Here is a 19,389-nt window from a genome sequence, read left to right on the forward strand (position 1 = left end):
GTGTCCCCATCTGCACGCAGGAGCCTTCCCGGAGAATGGACTAGTCAGGAATAGCCAGGAACAGTCGAGAAAAGAGGAGGCTGGGTTTCAAGAAGTTTCGGGAAGAAACAAAGACCCAAAGGGAATTCTCCAGGGTCTTCACCCACTTTTTCTCTCCCAGCCTTTTGCAGAGGCCAGGACAGACCCGACTGACTGATCTCTAAGAAAGGGGGAGAGGAGGCAGGCAAGAATAATTCGGGACCCAGCAAGGTGCTGCAGCTGTGCAGGCACCCAAGGGTGGAGGGGAGAAGCCCTGCACACCAGACCCCATCTCCTAGAGCACAGCTGTGCAGATGGGGTGCTCAGTGCCCCTCACCCCACTGCGGTGCCCTCTCGGGGCCCAATTCAGCACCCACACTGGCTGAGCCCGACCCCACGGGCTGCACTGCCAAGGTCACAGCAAATGTGACAGGGTCTTGGAGGCTCAGCCCTCCAGACTCCAGCGGTCAGGCAGAACCGGTCCCCCTGGCTCAGTGTCTATGTCACAGGAAGAAACAGAGTCGGGAGGACAGGCCTGGACCATTCCTGTCGCCTGAGAGCCTCAAGCAGAGGAGAGGTGCCTACGTGCTCCTGGGCCTGGCATCGGCTTGTCAGGAGGAGGACACAGGCCTAGGGCCCCGGCAGACACTGGCTCAGGGGGAGTTTCTGTTCCTCACCTGCCCCAGTCCCCTGGGGCCCTCATGCAGGCTGACTGGATGGGGGACACAGGTGGCATCTTCCTCCACGAAGCAAGCAAATGTCTTCCACCATGCTCCCGCACCCACAGAACAGAGGCCTCTCCGTTGACAGGAACCTTTAGTTCGGGTATAAACACCCTGTCTCCCCATTTTAATATACCTACACTCTCTCCCGACCCGGCCCCAGAGCGAGAGTCCTGAGGCACAGCGTTGTCAAGCCCACTCCTGAGACCTGCCTGAGTGGACCCTTCCCACCCTCCAATCAGGAGAAAGGGGAGGAAAAGAAATACTCAGAAACCTGAAGATTGTTTGGAATTTATTCTCTTAAACAAGAATGGTAACATTTGTTAAAAAAAAAAATTTAGAAGCACAACACCTTAGTTTCACAGAAAACAAAGTTTCACGGAAAAAACAAAGTTACACAATTAAATAAAAACAACTCACAAAGAAACACACCAAAACTCACAACAGCACAGATTAAAGGCAAGCACAAAGCTTCACAGAAGGCAGGCTGGAGGTAGAAAGGCGGGCATCCCTGACACAGCTCTGGCCTCCGTACCATGCCTGGAGACCCACTGTTGCTTAACGGCTCGGGAAAAGTGGGATGTGGAAGCCCTTAACTCACTGGTCAGGCCTTCAAGGCCATGCTGAGGCCACTTTCAGGAGAGACTATGGGATTCCACTGTCTACAGACACGCTAACCACCAAAAGACAGCAGGAAGCTGCAGTAACAGGCCCAGGGAGTCAGACACGCCTGGAAGCGAAGCGGTCCTCAGGGGCCCCTGAAAGAGAGTCCTGTGCCCCTGGTCTCTGGTGCTGGGAGTATGCCCTGCTCGCTTTCTGAGACACTCACCCTGCAGTCTCCACCTCTACCAGGAGCCTGGCTTCTCTGCTCCCTCCAAACCCCGACTGGAACACTAAGCCAGGCCAGGTCCCCAGGAAAACCAGAACCAAGGAAAGAGAAGCTTTAGAAAAAGCTCCACTAGGATTGTGATTATTACTCAGGGCACAATATGTAAATGTGTGCTTATACACATGAAGCTAAAGCAGTACAAGCACGTGTGTGTATATATGTAAACGTGCATACACCAAACACCTGCCACACATGAAGCTAAAGCAGTACAAGCACGTGTGTGTATATATGTAAACGTGCATACATCACCATTTGCTACAACTCTTGGGACTGGGCAGGGAAGCTGGATACAGAATTCTCTGCCTCACTAACAGGTTTTCCAGAACAGAAGCAGACTTGGGAAGCAGTGGGAGATCTGGTAATAACTCCCTGCTGATGGCAGGAACCCAGGATGGGTCGGAGTCGTCCTGCCATGCAACCGTCCTGGCTGGTACGGTGAACACCTGGTTTCCCAGTGCTCACTCAGCATGCCCACTAGGACACCCAGGTGCCACGCAGGTCTGTCTAGGGATGGGGGCAGGCAGCACCCAGCCAGATAGCCTTGTGTGTTAAGATCATCTTTCCATAAGACAACAGACAACAAAGCCTTCCTCCTGTCCCATGTCTGTCGCGGGGACTGGAAGGACAGAGATTCTGATCCCCAGGAACCCCACCTGTACACTTCAGTTCTGGTTCCCCACCATACGAGGTGTAAAGGATGAAGAAAAGGTCTCAAAACCTGCAACTGAGGGTCTTGTACTCAAGGGGAAAACATACCATCTGGGGTTTTCTTTACTTGTTCTCCAATTGCTTCCTACAGGCAGGTACTCTGAGGCCAGGGTAAGGAAACCTGTGCCAGGTCCACGAACCTGTAGCAGCCAGTGTAAGAAGCTTGGAGACAAACTAATTACAGACTGAGAACAGAAAAGAGGGTTTCTACATCAAAAGCACATCACAAATGAAGATGTTAAACTAGGCAGCAGCCGCAGGCCAGGCTGCCAGAGACAGAGGATGTTGGACTAGGTTCTAACTCATGGGTTGTGTTTGTATTTTTGGCAACAGCAGTCAATTATGGTGGGAGAGGCGAACATAAGGGAACGGAGGGAAACGCCACAGACTAAAGGGAGCAGATGCGCAACAGCCGACTAGTCATGGCTCCTCCAGCCCCACCTCTCGGGGAACATGGACCCGGGTGTGAACCACGCTCCACGCACCACTCACTCCTGCTCAGAGTGCAGCCCAGGGCACGTGCCAGGACCTGGCCTGACAACTGCCATCCACAGCACACATTCTGAAGCCCTCTAACACCTGAATTTTCCTGAATCTTTTCAGAACAAGATTCCAGTTAACCAAAACTTTAGTTTGGGATTTTTTTCTCCTATTAAAGGAGTAGAAGAAATCAACGTCATGCCACGTGTAATGGGCACCCATGTCCTGCTCCTCTCCTATGGAGGGGAAGTGCTGGTGCCCTGGGGCGTGTCCACATTCAGAGCCATCTTTCTGAAAGCCCAGGTCTCCAAAGGCAGGTACCCACTGGACCCCAGCGCTCTGGGCACTGGCTCATTGGTGCCCACAGGGTACCTCCAACCGGGGCTCACATCCTGAACCCCTCGTGCTGTGAGAGGTGCGTCACCCTCAAAATCAAGAAGGCCCACAGGCCTTTGATTCAGTCACAAGCCCAGCTCTCATCTTCTCCCTGCTTCAGAGAAGGTTCCTCTTCTCTACGGAACCCTTCTCTCTCTACAGCTCCTAAAATTCTGAAGCCCACCACGCTTCCAAAGCAGACAGTCGGACGACAAACTGAACCAGATCAAGTGCATGACCAGGAGCGGCCTGACCTCTGCTGGCTTTGTTCCTCTGCAGATGTTCGCAAGAGGCTGAGCGCCCTGGCTGTTTGATGAGCCCCAGGTGCTGCTCACCTGCTCAAAGGCACACCCCCGCGTCTCTGCCAGCTCCTCCCTGACTCAGGGGCCCTCAGCACCTCATGAGAAAGATGGATTATAAGGGGCTTAAGGGGTAGCAAGTCCTTCGTGGCTTAGACATGGCTATAAAATGTTGGTCCAACCTGCAGGGCACTTGCAGACTTGCCCGGATCAGAGCAAGGCACACGCAGCAGCAGAGCTGAGCTCTCCTGCGTCCTGCCCCCGGGGCTTCGGCTCTTCCGAAGCGCGGTCAGAGGAGCAGCACTACCAGCCTCCCATCTGAGGACCAAGAGGACCACCCTGTTCCTCCTCCCTCTGGGAATCCTACAACCAGCTCCTCTCCATCTAGCCGATAACCTGTCCTTTCCACATGGTGATTTCTGTGGAGGGAGGACACCTGTGACAGGTGAGAGCAGGGCCCTGATGACGTCCTCTCCCGCTGGCTGCAGTGAGCTGGCCTGTGACCAGGCGGGGCTGCACAGGTCCCCAGGACCACCCGCATCTGTGGGATTGTGGACACACCACGCAGGCTGCTTTAGCAGAGAGCAGGGAGAAGCGACTTTGAGGAAGAAAACACAATTTTTCACAACTAAGCTGGTTCCGTGAGCCCTTCTCTTCCTGCCTTCCAAGATCAGAATAAGTGTGTTTTTAGAAGTGGGGGTGGTGGCACTCGCCTCCTGATGCAGGAAGAGGTTAAAGTGGAACCAGCTAAGGCCTGTCCTTCAGCGGTCACAAGTGTGGGGAGAGCAGCAGCAGCTGCCCCAGACACCAGGGCAGCAAAGAGGACAGAGGAGATCCAGTGCAGGTGGGCGTGTGTGCAAACCCTGGGGCCTTCTCACAGTTCTACGCTCGGCCTGAGGAGCCCACCACGAGGGACTACAGGAAGGCCCTGCCACCCTGGCTCGTCACATGGGTCAGTGCTAAAAGTAGCCAGCTCTGAAATCCTCTTCTCTGGACAGGCCTGGGCTTGGCCCCCAGATGTCTGGTGGATATGGGCAGGTCCCAGGGCCCGTCAATAAAACTCTGAGACTTGGAACAGACGGCACGAAGTGTGGGCGATGCCGCTGACCAGACGGTGCCCTACTGGCTCACAGTGGGCCAGTGAAACTCCCCTCGGATCTGCACCAGCACCTCCGACAGCCCATAGAGGAAGGGGACTCCGAACGCAAGCAGCTGGCACATGAAAAAAGAGTCCGGAGGGTTCTGGGCCGCCTGATGCCCAATCGACGAAATGCTGCACTGGAGGTGCTGGCTCATCCCCTTGGCCTTGTCGCAGAGGCCGAGCGAGTGACGCGCCACCCAGCCAAACAAGGAACTGAGGCTACCTGGGCTTCTCTCAGCAGGGCTGGCACTGGTGCTGGGCCGTCCACTGGCGTCTGCGGCGGGGCTGTCCTGCAGGGGTCCCCGGGCCTCCTAGGAGAGGAAGATGACTGAGTGAGGCACCACATCTCAAGACACAGTGACACCTGGCTGTGGTCGGCTGCCCTCACCAGGCAACCCAGAGATATGCCAGGACACACGTCACGGGGGTCGCACGCGTCACGGTCCAGAGGTGCCTGGTACCCCTTCCCACTGGCTCTCTGCCACCTCAGAGGCCCTCCGAGAAGCAATGGTCAGCTCCCGACACACACAGGGACACCCCATCAGAGAGGATACCGAGGTCACTTGAAAAGACAGGCAGGAAGCTGACTATGCTCAGTCTTTTAAAAGAAAAGCTCTTAGATGAGTGGTCCCCAGAATAAACAAAGTTAAAGGAGTTGGCTGCAGAACATTTGTTTCGAGCCAAGTCCTTTTCCAGTGTCCTCCTCTCAGGAAAGGTGCAACTTTCAAGGCAAAAGGCTCTTTTTATACAGAATGAGCAGAAGGGAGGGGTGGACACACTCTTCCCAATGCAGCTCAGGTGCTCGCAAGAACATTTCCATAGTGAAACCCAACATTCGATGAGGCCTGACACGCTGCCCCTCCTCAAATCAGACCAAGACCACTTCTCAGACCCTCCCACTCACAGGAAGGGCTGCTCAGTGGTCACTCAGGGTCTGTTGGCCATGCCTAAGCTGTCACCACACTGGACAGTCACCTGCTGCCCCCACCCCTGCAGCCCAGCCCCGTTACCTTTCCAGAAAGAGATGCCCCTGCCGGTCTCTTCCTCTGCGCAGGGCCAGACAGCCGGTAACAGTAGTGTGGCTTGCAGTAGAATTTACCTGCAGGCAGCAAAGGGCAGGGGAAGAGGGAGTGAGCAAGTCTCTGAAATGCCGGACTTGACCCCTGGTCTTGGCACACGCGTCCCCATCACCCCAGCCCAACCGTGCCCAGGCCAGGGTTCTCGTCCAGGGAGGCCAGGCCCTCCTCTTCCCTGTGCCCGGATGTGTGGAGGCCACGGAGCCATCACCCAATCAGGGCCCAGAGCAGAAACTGCAGCCTGTATGGCGGGGCCAGCAAACAAAGTGGCTGTGTGTGCAGAACAAAGATGTGGTCACATGAAGAGCTGGAGGAGCATTTCTGGGGGAACCGGGAATAAACACAAGTGCTGGAGGCATGAAAGCTGCCACGGGTGGGGCAGCACTGAACATTAGCTCTGCTGTGGCCCTCTGGCAACCATGTGCGACTTGGCGCTGGTCAAACTGCAGCTCAGATCCTTAGTGGGTCAGATCAGCATTAAAGATAATGCAAAACAAACCAAAAAATCCTACAAATTGACCGTGACTACAACAAAACAGAATTAAGCCTAATAAAAAGCATCAGCGTGCACAGGGCATCCTCAGGGTCCGGTAGTATTTCCCAGAGCTCAGCTGTGCCCACCTGGGCTGTCTGGGTCCTGGCGTAACATTGCATCCTGTTGCATAACGCGTGTGTCCTGCTGTATAATGCGTGTCCTGCTCCATAACCCATGTGTCCTGCTGCATAATATGTGACCTGCTGCATAACGTGTGTGTCCTGTTGTATAACGCGTGTGTCCTGCTGTATAATGCGTGTCCTGCTCCATAACCCATGTGTCCTGCTGCATAATATGTGACCTGCTGCATAACGTGTGTGTCCTGTTGTATAACGCGTGTGTCCTGCTGTATAATGCGTGTCCTGCTCCATAACCCATGTGTCCTGCTGCATAATATGTGACCTGCTGCATAACGTGTGTGTCCTGTTGTATAACGTGTGTGTCCTGTTGTATAACGTGTGTGTCCTGTTGTATAACGTGTGTGTCCTGTTGTATAACGTGTGTGTCCTGTTGCATAACGTGTGTGTCCTGTTGTATAACGTGTGTGTCCTGTTGTATAACGTGTGTGTCCTGTTGTATAACGTGTGTGTCCTGTTGTATAACGTGTGTGTCCTGTTGCATAACGTGTGTGTCCTGTTGTATAACGTGTGTGTCCTGTTGTATAACGTGTGTGTCCTGTTGTATAACGTGTGTGTCCTGTTGTATAACGTGTGTGTCCTGCTGCAGGTGGGATCACAAGCTTGATCAACGCCAAACTTGGCTTTTCCTGTGATGCCGGTAGTGGAATTCAGTCACAGAGTGGTGTTTTTTTACTCAACCCTTTCTTTACTCCCACTTATAGCCAATGTTTTGAAAATTAAAGGACAGACCCTGTTAAAGAAACTGTTGAAACCAGAGTAATCCCATTCATCTTTCTCATTTGGAGAGAGCAACTCCTTTAACAAATGAACTTTCCTATTCTTGAAGTTAAAAATAAGAAGTCCTAACAAGAAATACAATAGAAAAGATCAATGAAATTGATTTTTCTAAAGATAAAACAGACTAATTCAGAAAAACAGAGAGAAGACTCAAATAAAATCAGAAATAAAAGAAGACATTACAATTGATACCACAGAAATACAAAAGATCCTATGAAACTACTAAAAACAACTATTTGCCAATCTAGATAACCTAGAGTAAATGAATAAATTCCTAGAAACATAATTTATCAAATCTCAGTCATAAAGAAACAGAAAATCTGAACTGACCAGCACTGAGTAAGGAGACTGAATCAGGGATTAAAATCCTCACAAAACAGAAAAGCCCCGGACCGGATGGTTTCACTGGTGAATTCTATCAAACATTTAAAGAAGAACTAACAACAAGCCTTCTCAAATGCATCCAAACAGCTTGAACGAGGACACTCCCAACTCATTCATGAGACCACCATCACCCTTATACCAAAAGCCAGATAAGGAGCCTGCAAGAAAACTATAGGCCAATATCCCTGACGAACACAGACGCAAAAATTCTCCACAAAATATTAGCAAACCAAATTGAACAGCACTTTGAAAGGATCAGACACCATTATCAAGTGGAATTTATTCCAGGAAGGCAAGGAAGCCTCGCCCACCGCTCTCCAGAGTCCACCCAGGACAGGTAAGGTGCTTCCTGACACCAAATGTCACGGATCCCGCCTCCTCTGCACTGTACAAAGTCAGAGTCTGCGCTGTGCCCTGGAGCCTGCGGCCATTCTCACACTGTCTGCTGCCAGGGCATCCCACGCAGGACCCAGCCTGCTTACACTCCATCCACCCGCCAAGAGAATGTGTCTCCAGGAGTGGCACAGAATCTAGGGGCAAAAATACTTGTGGATCAATTCACTGGACCTGGAGGGATCCTTCCAGGCAAACCTCACAGACAGAAACACTGGGCAGGCTGCATTCACCAACCCCATCAGGAGATCAAAGGCATTCTCCAAAGACCCGGTGTGTGCGGTATGGAGAGCTGCACCCCTGCCCTCGCTTTCCATTCATGTAACTAGAGGACCAGGGGCCACAACAGTAAGAGCCAGCTTTCCTCAGTTCCTCTCACTCACTATTCAAAGAGCCTGGATGAGTGACTATCTCCTCACCACAGGGCGGCCCCCTCCTGTGTGAAGGCCACCCCACGAGGATTCACTCCCCCTCCTATTCACCTGCGTCTTTTCATCACTGTTGGATCAGTAAGACGGCCTCTCAAAAAGTCCCTCGGGGTCCTGTAGGAACGGGTGTAGAAATCATCAATGTCTTGGGTGACTGTTTCCAGTTAACCCTAAGGTTTTTCAGGTGGCAGACACGCCTCTCCATTAGGCTTTGCTACCAGTCTGCATAATCCTCCACCTTCTGCCTTGTCAAGGTCATTCCATTACAAAATCAAGAAATACCACAAAAGGCCAGGGCTTGACCAGCACAGTAAACCAGACGAAGCCCTGTGCCACGTGCTCTCAATCCCACAGAGATGCGGATGCAAGACAGAATGGGTGGCAATGCACACAACTCGGGCACCTTCAGGAAGCCCAAGTCCGAGAACAGAGGCCAAGGACGCAGTTTCAATATGCTGCCACTGACCTCAGGCAAGAAACGCGGCTTCTATAAGACTGTGATTCTTCTTCTCTAAAGTAAAGACAAAAAGACTTATTCTCCTTGGGCCCCTTTCATCTTAAGATCCTGCCGTGAGGTAGGAAAGCAGGTTATCTGTGAAGCCAGGGCAGGCGTCTAGGTAAACACATGCCCTTCTCTTCTCCATGGTCACCGAGTCATCTTTGACACTGCCTGGTGACTCTGTGGACAGACTCTTAGAATTCAGACTAGAGAGGGGTGGGTGGGAATGCTCAGGAGAGGCGGAAAGAAAAGCATCTGTGTGAGCAAGCAGTGGGGGCCCTGTCCGGGTCCCCCTCCGGCCCGGGGAGCTCACCGTCCTCAAGGGCGTAGGCATAGGCCGACAGGCGCAGGGTGGTGGCACAGTGCTCGCACTTGAAGCAGCTCCGGTGGAAGAACTTGCCCTCGGCGCTCAGCCGCTCCATCACATAGACCCGCTTCTGGCAGAAATAGCAGGTGTCGCTGCCTCCCAAGTTCTGCGGGAATTCCTTCTTTATGGAGCCCTGGGGGAGGGAGGCACAGGTCAGGGAGAGGTCTCCTAGCACTCCCCGGGTGCACGACCCTCACTAAGTGGCTCAGCCTGGGGACCGGAGCCTCGTGCCCACGTAGCACTCGGCACTGAGTCTGTTCTCTTCTATTTATTAACGATCAAACCAAGTTCTTTCAACAGACTCTGATCTGAAGGTGCTCCTGTGGTTCTCCATGGACACAAGTTCCTGGACCCTAGAGCACTCACTAGGAAATTCTGTGTATACCGTTCACACAACATTCTAAACAGCAATTTCAGTCCTAGAAGGTCAGTTACAAAATACAGATACCTCAAAAAAAAAAACAAAAAAAACCACACCACATGGCACATAGTGGCTGCGTACGTCACTAGAGCTACTTAGAGCAAAGCAGGCGTGTTCTCCAGAGCTGCCTTATCCAGACAGACAGTGCCCTTCGCGTATCTTACCAGTTCCTTCTTGTCTAGAAGGGTTTTGGGTTGTTCTTTCCTTTGAAGCTGATTGGCTATCTGCTCAGCCAATGAGCTCACTCCGCCCGTGTACATCTTTATATACTTCTATTGGTTGGAGATTGTAAAATGACCAGAAAGAAGGAAAATGAGAAGGAAAAAAAATAAATAAATTAAGAAGATAGGGGGAAAAAAAAATCTTTGAAAGGTATAAAATGAACACAAGGTGCAGCAACAAACATGCCAACACAGTGCCCGCGAGCAGGGGACGACGTGTCAGTGTCCACACGCTGGCGTCAGCAGAAGCGGGGGCAACGGCTGCAGAGACAACGAAATTCGGGAAGGAGAACCTGGTCTCTCACGTCTCTGGATGAAGTGCATGGGACGGGCAGCAGGGACGACAGGGTGGATGTGAGCAGACAAGAGTGGGAAGGGCCTACGGCCCAGTGGCTCAAATTGCATACGAAGAACTCGAGGGGACACCCCCCTCCTCATAGACAGTGGGCAAGTCCCCGGCCTGGGAGAGGGCTTGGGGAGCTGCTTCCTCATTTACTGATAGAAAGACAGCAAGGGTGACTCCCCGCCTGGGTAATGTGTGTCCCTGGGGATGACATCCATCCTCACTGGTAACTGCTGCACTCAGAGCCCCCGTGCTGGGCACCAGAGGCCCTGGCTTTACCAGGAAGAACCTTCCTCTGCCCGTTCTCCCGTGGAGAGTTCTGTGTTCCTGCGGGCCCTAGCCCAAAGCTGTCCGGGCCGGCTGGGGCACTACTGATGCCGCTGCAGGAGTCTGCAGGGCCGCTGTGAAAGCCATATGTACTTCCATCCAGGAGGGGTCCTTCATTAAGTTGAAACAAGATAAAAGAAAAAATCCAACCACCTCAATCCTTTTTCCAGCAAAGCTGAAGAAGTCACAGGAGAAAACTACACATTTCAGTGGCAAGCCTTCTTGTGGAAACCCTGCTTTGAGCTTGTCCGCAGGGAGTGAGGCCAAAGCCTCACCCACAGCCCGTGTGTGTGACACTCTCAGCAGCCGTGTGCCCATGGATCTGAGGAGCCCTCTCTCTCATTCCGCATCCAGAACATGCAGGAGGCAGTTGGGCTGGGGATGCCAGCAAGCCCGGCAGGCGGCCATATGGGAGGGAACCACCGGCCTGAGCACCAGCACATCCCAGGTGGGACGAGGACAGCAGAGGAACGCTCTGGGGAAACGCATCCTGCGTTAACTACGAGGACAGCAGCGGCGCATCGGGCAGTTCCCAAGGTTCAGCTGGAACTGAGGGCTCAATTATATTTTCAATGTAAAATAAGGAGATTTCCAAAGATTAGTGCCATTTGCTCATTAACTCACAGCTTATACCCATCGATGGTTGAGAAACACAAGTGGCTCTTAGACCTAAGCCCTCTTTAGATAGAGACGTGAGGGGAACATAAGCCTCGAACAGACAGACACTCAGGTGCAGCCAAGCTAAGCCCAGGGGCAGAAAAGAGCATGCCCCCTGCAGCAGACGAGTGAGCGCACGGACCAGACGCTGCGTCGAAGGCCGTGACATGGAGCAAGTTCGGGGTCATCCTGGCGCTCCCATCAGAAACAAGCACCCCGAGCCAGCGCAGCCCAGGGCTGCCTGGCACAAAAGCACCTGTCACCTTCAGTTCTCTTTGTTTTTAGCATGAACAGCAGATGGTTTTCCTCTCCTGACTCTCAAGAAACAGTCACAATGTAGCTGTCTCTGGACTGACACTGTGGCCACCACACACAGCACTCCATTCTGCACGGTCTGCCAGCAGCTCAAGAACAGGGACAGACAGAACGGGCCGACGGCCCTACCACCTGTCTGCAAACCCTGCACATCTGGGTCAGCTCCATCGCAGGACCCAGCAGAGCTCATTCCTCACACGATTACAGTTCAAGAGGCACCTGGAATACTGGGTAGCCACCACTCCCTTTAGGAGATTTAATTACACTACAGTTCTTATTTTATAACGCATTAATAGGAAGGCACGTGGAGTTAAAAATTCTCTATCGTTAACTGGTATGGTTGGAATATGGCGAATGTGGGCTGATGTGGACAGAACTTGCTGCAGTGAAGCGAGCAGCCGCCTGAACTCAGGTGGACGCCTACCACCCTCACATGCACGATGGACACACACAGCTGGGTCCCTAAGGAAACAGGAAGGACATTTGTGTGGGAGAAGAGAGTGGAGGCTGGAGAGGAAGCGGCTTTGCCCCGACTGGGCCAAGCTACCTGTCGGAGGGAGTCGGAGGAGGGAGAAGCAGGGCGGCTGGCGGAGCGGAGGCTTAGAGAAAGCTCCCACTGATCGACAAAAAATCGACGAGAAGGCTCAGGCTCTGGCTACAAGAGGGAGAAAAAAACCAAAGGAAATGTGAAATTAAAAGTCACACACTGTCCTGAACACAAGGAACTTGGCAGTTTCAGATCCTTTATCTGGATAACAAACACAGTGAAAAAACACTCTTAGTTCCAGAAGCAGCAATGGCTCATTCCAGGCGGTGTCCAGCCCACTTGTCCTGTGCACCCTGCTGAGCCCCTCATGGCCTGAGCTGGAATCTCTCTTGGGCAGAGGGGATTCCATCAGCTCATCACTCTGCTGGCCTGATGTGGAGGGGACCACAGGGACAGCAGATCTGCAGTGAAGCTCGCTCTTTCTACATAAAAGCCAGGAAAGCGGCTCTTCCTTTTCCTGGTGGGGCTGAGAGAAGCCAAGCTGACCCTGGAGCCAGCCCCCAACCCTCTGCAGCCCCCATGCAGCACGTGGAGCTAGTGGGCCCAGCAGCCAGATTCTCCAGGCCCCAGCGAGGAGGGGCTGAGAACTCGGCAAGCGGTAACCGCTTCGTTTCCTTCAGGTTCAGGATGAGATACCTGTGGGGTGCAGGGAAGAGACACCCCTCGGCTCTGAGCTCCCCTACTTCAGCTCACATTAACTGCAAAGCTTTGGGGGTGATGGAGAGTGTCACCAGCCTCTGCTCCAGAGGCTCAGATACAGAAAAGACCGAACTTCCTGGACAGTAGAGAAGCAGGCAAACGCACAGCTGGATGGGGGTGGTAGAGGAACAGTCTGGCAGGGACATAAGCAGTGACCCTCGAGAGCATCTGGATGGGAGCCCTGCACTAAGGAACCTGGAAACTGGCCCCGGGATGGTGAAAGGAGCCTCCTGCCAACCTGACCACTTCCCACTGCGCCCCACAGCCCCAACCTTCTACCTGCTGCTCCAACCAGTCTCTCCTCTTATTCACCACTCTTCCCTCTGTTACTGCTGAGGCTCTGCTTCAATCAAAATCATGGGGACCCCCCCTCAAATATGCGTTCCCCAAAGCAGAGGGTTTGGCCCTGTTCAGTGAAAAGGCTGAGATTTCTTCTTGAGAGGAACCAGTCTGGGAAGAAGGATGAAAGAGGCTGGGCATGCACAGTGAGGCCATGGTGACACAGGTGACGTGGAAAGGCCACCCAGCCCCACCTCCTGCCCCAGGGACCTGGTTCCATTGCCCTCCTGGTAGCAGTACGGAGACACAGGGCTACTGCTACTTTCCTGATGGGCTTAGGGAAGCTGGACCTACTGCTCAGTCATGGGCATACTTCTCAGACAGCAAAGGCAGAGGGAAGTCAAAAACAAAAAAAGGGAGAAGGCCCACATGAACAGTGAGAGGTGATTCTTGCTCTGGCTGCAGAGAGGCATCCACTCAGGGATCAATTAAAGGGTAACAACAACAACCAAAAACGTTCCATAAAGTCAGTAGGCTTTTACATGCGCAGATATCTCTGCTACTCATCAGATCATTTGACGGCCAAGTGTGACTGGCCGTCTGCCCCCTAGTTTCTCAGGCAGAGGATCAACAGCTCCTTATCACGGATTCCGTCGTCACCTTCCTTCCCTGCTCTGTCCTCTTCATCCTTGAAAACTCCTCACGCTGGTAAGAGCTCTGGCTTCCTCGGGATTTCTACCTCGAGATTCTAGACTTGCGGAAGAGCCAAAAAAGTTCCTCCTGCTCCTGGATCCTGACCCTTCCCCTGGAGTCAAAGGCATGTATTTATGAGTGGGAAAGGGGGCAGAGGGCAGGAGAAAGAGGCCTTTCATAGGAGCACACATCTCAGGGTTCTTTTCTGGAGTGGACGGATGCTCTCCGGGAATGCTATTCCCATGGGTCATCACTGCTAGCAAAGAGTTCTGCCTCTTGGCTGGGTGACCAGAGTGTGCAAAAAGCAAGGGACAGGGGCCACACCCGCCTCCCCCCTGCCCCCCACCCTAGCGTGCCGCGTCTGTGTGGCTGCCAGCGTCCCATGCCACGGGCATGCTTTTACCCTCTCTTGCTGGGGGCTCTGCTTGCCACGGCTGTCGGCATCAAGATCCCCGTGTGTCTGTTGGCAACAAAGCAGAAACTTAAGCTCCATCCAAACTCTCTCTCTGGACCTACTGAGTGACAGTGCGACAGAGTCAGAGTTCATTTCAACACACATCCTGCGGCCTGCTGCCTCCAGCAACCACAACCCCATCCACACCAAACCCCCATCACCCAAGGACAACTCCCAGAACAGCCGTCCTCCTACAAGCCAGTCACATGGATAAAGGGCTATGGTTAGTACAAAGGTGAAGCAGACATGTTTCTTCCACACAGCAGCATGCGGCCAGGCGTTCAATGGGAGGTTAACGGGAGAGGCAGGTTAGAAGGGCGAAGCTTTCCACAACAAGACATTAGGAAGGAAAGGTGGGGAGGTGGAAATCGGCTGGAGTAAATGACCATGATAACAGTCCACAGGAAACTCCAGGGTGGGACATGGTCCCTGAACAGTAACATGGGACAGGACGAGGAAAACAAAGAACTGTCCATGGGAGGACTGGGCCCGGTACACAGGCCCGTGCTGTCCTGAGGAGCAGTCATGGATCGTGGAGGCCTCAGGTCACTCTGGATTACCCAGGATTCACTGTATGGCCCTGTGCCTGTGCAAAACTGACCCAAAGCTTCCGAGTTTCTCTGGAGTCCATGAGCAGGGGGGTCCCTGAGGGCCAGATGAGGCCAGGGCTCAGGCTCCAGAGTCACACACTCGGGCTCAGCTCTTGGATCACCATTCACTATGTGACCTGGCCTCCTGACCCTCCACCTCTGCCTCCTCAGCTGTAAGAGGCTGATGCTAACAGGACCTGCCTCGTACGGTAATCATGAGAAGAGACTGAGATGACACAGGAAAGCGCTCAGAACTCTGCCTGGCTCTCAGGAAACGCCTGTGTTGGTTCTCAGGCAGAGACAGGGCCCAGGGCCATCACGGCTCCACAAGGACTCAGGGTCCAGAGTCAGGGACATCGGCTGGGCCTGCTCATCAGACACAGCACGGGATCACCTCCTAAACAGGCTACCATAGCTAAGGAAATGTCTTTCTGTAGCTCCTGCTTTTCTTTAAAATCAATGTTTTATTTTACAGGGATGTGCAACACAAGTCAAAAATGCTGTTCTGTAATCGCACTTTCAATGGGCGTGCTGGCCACAAACACATGCGTGGCCCACTTGCCATGAAGCAGTTCTCCAGTGTCGGCCTGGAGAGCAAGTGGGGTGGACGGAAGGGCAGCCATTTGTTGGCAAAAGCAGATAAACAGGAGGCAGGCTCTCAAAGTCGGAAGGACCAAACTCATAGAGTGAAGCCCTAGAAAAAGCTTCTAAAGTCCACTTGAACTGTGTCTTCCTGAGCAGCAAGACCAACATGGCTGACTCCAGCAGGGCTACATGAAAATGGGCTCGGGCTGCTGGACCTTGAGTCTGTGTCAGTATAGTTTGAATTTTAGCTTACAGCTGCACAGTCATCTTCTTTCAATATGGGACTGGATTAAACTGGCCAGGGTTTGAACATACAATTGCTACCCTGAGGCCCACCAGTACCAGTCGCCTCTGCTACGGTCACCACGGCACCGAGGGGACTCTGACTTGGTCTCCACCCTCGCCACCCACACAGGCAGGCAGGCACACAGGACAGCAGAGCATGCAGAGGGGGTCACCTGCTGGCCGCCACGTGCCCGACAGGGAGGCGGAGTAGGGGGAGGAGAGAGGGTGATCACTTTTTTGGGGCAGGTCCGAGAACACTCCTTTTCCCGTCGCTTTTACACCAACAGACACAAACAGAGAGAATGCAGGTGAAAAAACGGCTACGCTGAGGCTGGCCCTGGAAGGACGAGAGGCACCTGCCAAAGGCATCCTGAGACCCTGCCCCGACCCCGCGCCTCCATCAGCACAAGTCCAGGTCTTCGGGGAGCGCCCGCCCCGCCTGCCGTCAGCCTCCGGTTGGAGGTGCACTGTGTACAGATCCAAGTCTCGTGCAGCCACTGTGGGCTCAGGACCTACAGCGCAGCACTTTCTAAATCCCACAGACCTGCAGCATGTTATTCTTTGTTGGTTTATCAAGAAAGCTGGGGGCAGAAGAGAGGGGCCCAGGATGTACCCTCACACACTCAAAAGGTTCTGGGAGATGACCAAGGAAACACAGGCAAGAGCAGGAGACAGGAGACAAAAACAGCACCTCTGCCAACTGACACTGCACAGTGTCCACAGACCACTTCCCCACATGCCCCTTTCCACGGCGTCCACTTCCTGGGGGGCTATCTCCAGTGTAGGAACCCTTTGGGGCCTAACAAACCACCAGCTTCCTAGGTCAGAGGGGCCTGAGCTTTCTCATGCCCAGACTGATGTGTGGGGTGCTCCCTGCAAAGCCCAGGAAGGGGGCGGCAAGAACACCGCTGTCTGCCCCCCTCAACCCCCCAAAGGAGTCCTCCTGTGTCCCCATTTGTGTGGCACCTGGCAGAGTTCTCTCTCTCAGGGACTAGGTGCACAAAGCAAGGCTCGTGACGCCACCCGAGTCAGTACTGGAGATGTGTCATCCGTGACGTGATGCATTCATGAGGTCGTGAACTGGGGTCACGGCCCCCCCACAGCGGGGCAGGCTGACAATTCTGCTTCACACAACACACAGCACAGGTCTGACGGCTGCAGAGACCCGGCTGCGCCTTCTAACCTGCATCTCCAGTGCCCTTTCCCAGACCAGACTTGACTTTAAGGGTCCTGTTCTGCCTGGAGAAGCTGGCAGTACATACTCAACTCCACTGACCGCGACCTCAGATCACCCGGACGTGTGCAGGCAGCACCCGCACAGGCAGAGGCTCCAGATGCCCCTGCAGCCTGGCAGGGGTCCCTGCCCTGGGCCGTTCCAGGATGTGCCACTCAAGGTCATCTCTTCACCCAGCGACTGTGCTCCTGTCTCAGACCACTTCTGTGACGAGTGTAAGAACCTGGGAAAGTAGCTCATCATCCCCTTCAGGGATCCTCCATTAAAGACAGACCTTTAAATCAGAGGGTCTACTCAAGGTGAAGGGTAAGTCAGTAAAACAGAAATCAATTGCTAACAAGTTTTTCTCAGAAGACAACCCCTCCCTAAGCACACGAAGAGGCAGCTTGGCTTTGTGGTGAGTCTGGACTCTGCTCCCAAGCTTCCATTTCAGCTTCACAGGCCTGCCTTATGTGCATATTCTTAAAAGAAAGGTTAAGAAAGAAACAATCTGCCTTAAATGTCATTCAACTAAACCTAACTCACCACCTCCCAGGACTTCCCAGCACAGGAGGGCACCATGGCCACACTCTCGACCACTGCTCAGAACCCCAGTCCTCAGTGATTCCAAACCACGAGATGGCAGACCCAGGCCACACTCCTGATGCAGGAGGGACAGAGCAGAGGCCTCCCATGGCTGACAGGCTTCCCGGGACCGCTAGGCGCCACCTCCTCTCTCTCTGCCCCACTCTACCATGTAGAAGTCGCTCTACAGGAGTTTCTGCAGAAACTTTAGTGAAAATTTCCAAAAAGGATATTTTAAATGTAGCTAAAACACTAAGAAAGTGTACACGATCGCTGTCCATTGTTTGAAACAAGGGAAAAACCACAGTTTGAAACTATTACCTGGATACCATTTTCCTGTTTAACACGAAAGGCCCATTGCCCCATGCCCCAAACTCAGGATGGTCCTCCAGGGGTCATGCAGACACGAGTCAGCCAAAAGTCAACTTGGGACAAAGGTTATAAGAGCAAAACCCCAAAGACTCCGGAAACTAACCACGCAGTCCCAACTGGTTTCAACACTAAACAAACAGCCTGGCCTGCTCACTGGATTCCCAAAACCAAAGGGGTTATAGAGGTCATGTGATACTGTTAGTGAAAGTGAAAGCTGCTCAGTTGTGTCCCACTCTTTGTGACCCCATGGACTATACAGTCCATGGAATTCTCCAGGCCAGAATGCTGGAGTGGGTAGCCTTTCCCTTCTCCAGAGGATCTTCCCGACCCAGGGATCGAACCCAGTTCTCTCGAATTGCAGGCAGACCCTTTAGCAGCTGAGCCACAAGGGAAGCCAAATAATACTGGAGTGGGTAGCCTATTCCTTCTCTAGCAGATCTTCCTGACCCAGGGATCGAACCGGGGTCTCCTGCATTACAGGCGGATTCTTTACCAACTGAGCTATTAGGGACGCCTGATACTGTCAGTACTGTCTGTTAAACTTTCCTGGAGTCTACTCAAATGTGCACAGATCCCTGCCCGGGGCTCCAGTGAGGCCTCCACCCAGCTGGCTCAGAGGAGAAGCAGGTGGGAAGGCCTGGGCTCGGGCAGTTCCTTTACCTGTTTCCACTGGGGGGTGGGAGCAGAGCGACCCTGCTCGGGCAGGCAGCTGGACGGCTGGCTGACCCCACGCTCCTGTGTCGGCTGTGACACACAGGCCAGTGTGGGGAGGGACAGCACATGGAGACAAAAAAACAAAAAAAAAAACACACATTAAGGTAGCAGACACGAAGATGATTCTCACAGCAGACACACATCTAAGAACTGAAGAAGGGCTCATAGAATTAATTCTAGAAAGTGACACTTATAAAGAAAAATATATAGGTTACACTTATATATATGTAAAAATGTAAGTTACACTTATTAAAAAAAAAAAAAAACAACCCCAACTAGGTCAAAAACAAATGCAAAGGAGAAGACAGACAGAGCTGTAATTCTGAGTATCCTTTTCCCAAGCTCAGTGCTCTGAACCTAAACCACTAATTGCCACTTGGAAAATGAGGCGTGCATCTCCTGAGGACAAACTTCCTCTGGCAGACAGCACCCCACGTTTCCGAGGTAGGACGGAGCCTGGGCTGCAGGCTTGCGCGCTCACAGCCTGGCCTGCACGTTCTCTGTGTCCTCGGCACGGACGCCTGAGGCGTGAGGATCTGAGCGAGCACCAGACGTGAGAAGATGTTCATGTGGTGGGCCCCGCCCTGGTCCACGGGAACAGGGGCTGACGACGTGGAGAAGGTGAGGAGGAGACACGCGCTTGAGCACCAGGGGCTCGGGAAGAAGCTTTCGGTGTGGACCGCCCTATGCCAGCACCTCCTCTCGTGAGAAGCCAGAGTGACTTCTGGACGAGCAAGAGGAGAGACAAGACCAGACAGACATCGCCGGCCAGCCCTCAGCAGGGCTTGAGGGAGTGAGGTTAGTCCACGGAGCATCTTGACAACATGCCCACTGTTGACCTCGTCAAGGACAGTCTAA

General features: G+C 53.2%; 1 protein-coding gene across 23 annotated transcripts in view; it reads right to left on the minus strand.

Annotated features, from left to right (window-relative positions):
• MICAL3 (microtubule associated monooxygenase, calponin and LIM domain containing 3) overlaps positions 1–19,389 on the minus strand; it is a 150,745-nt gene that overhangs the window by 38,629 nt on the left and 92,727 nt on the right. For 10 of the 23 annotated variants that reach the window (XR_014082086.1, XR_014082085.1, XM_081589943.1 and 7 more), the window contains 8 exons: positions 18,478–18,561; positions 15,821–15,919; positions 14,137–14,193; positions 12,063–12,170; positions 9,817–9,924; positions 9,178–9,364; positions 5,643–5,731; positions 4,856–4,943 (listed from right to left, as the gene is read on the minus strand). Coding sequence is in view for 16 of the 23 variants with exons in the window: in XM_081589943.1 (XP_081446069.1) it covers positions 4,856–4,943; positions 5,643–5,731; positions 9,178–9,364; positions 9,817–9,924; positions 12,063–12,170; positions 14,137–14,193; positions 15,821–15,919; positions 18,478–18,561 (820 nt within the window). In the remaining 7 variants the exon portion in view is untranslated. Of the gene's footprint in view, positions 1–1,019; positions 4,944–5,642; positions 5,732–8,419; positions 8,480–8,831; positions 8,877–9,177; positions 9,365–9,816; positions 9,925–12,062; positions 12,171–14,136; positions 14,194–15,820; positions 15,920–18,477; positions 18,562–19,389 lie in introns of those variants that run through there. The other 13 variants (XR_014082088.1, XR_014082089.1, XM_081589954.1 and 10 more) reach the window with 7 other exon arrangements.

The sequence above is a fragment of the Giraffa tippelskirchi genome, chromosome 4 (genome assembly GCF_054371585.1).
Source record: "Giraffa tippelskirchi isolate mGirTip1 chromosome 4, T2T-mGirTip1v1.2.pri, whole genome shotgun sequence".
NCBI classification, from domain to species: domain Eukaryota; kingdom Metazoa; phylum Chordata; class Mammalia; order Artiodactyla; family Giraffidae; genus Giraffa; species Giraffa tippelskirchi.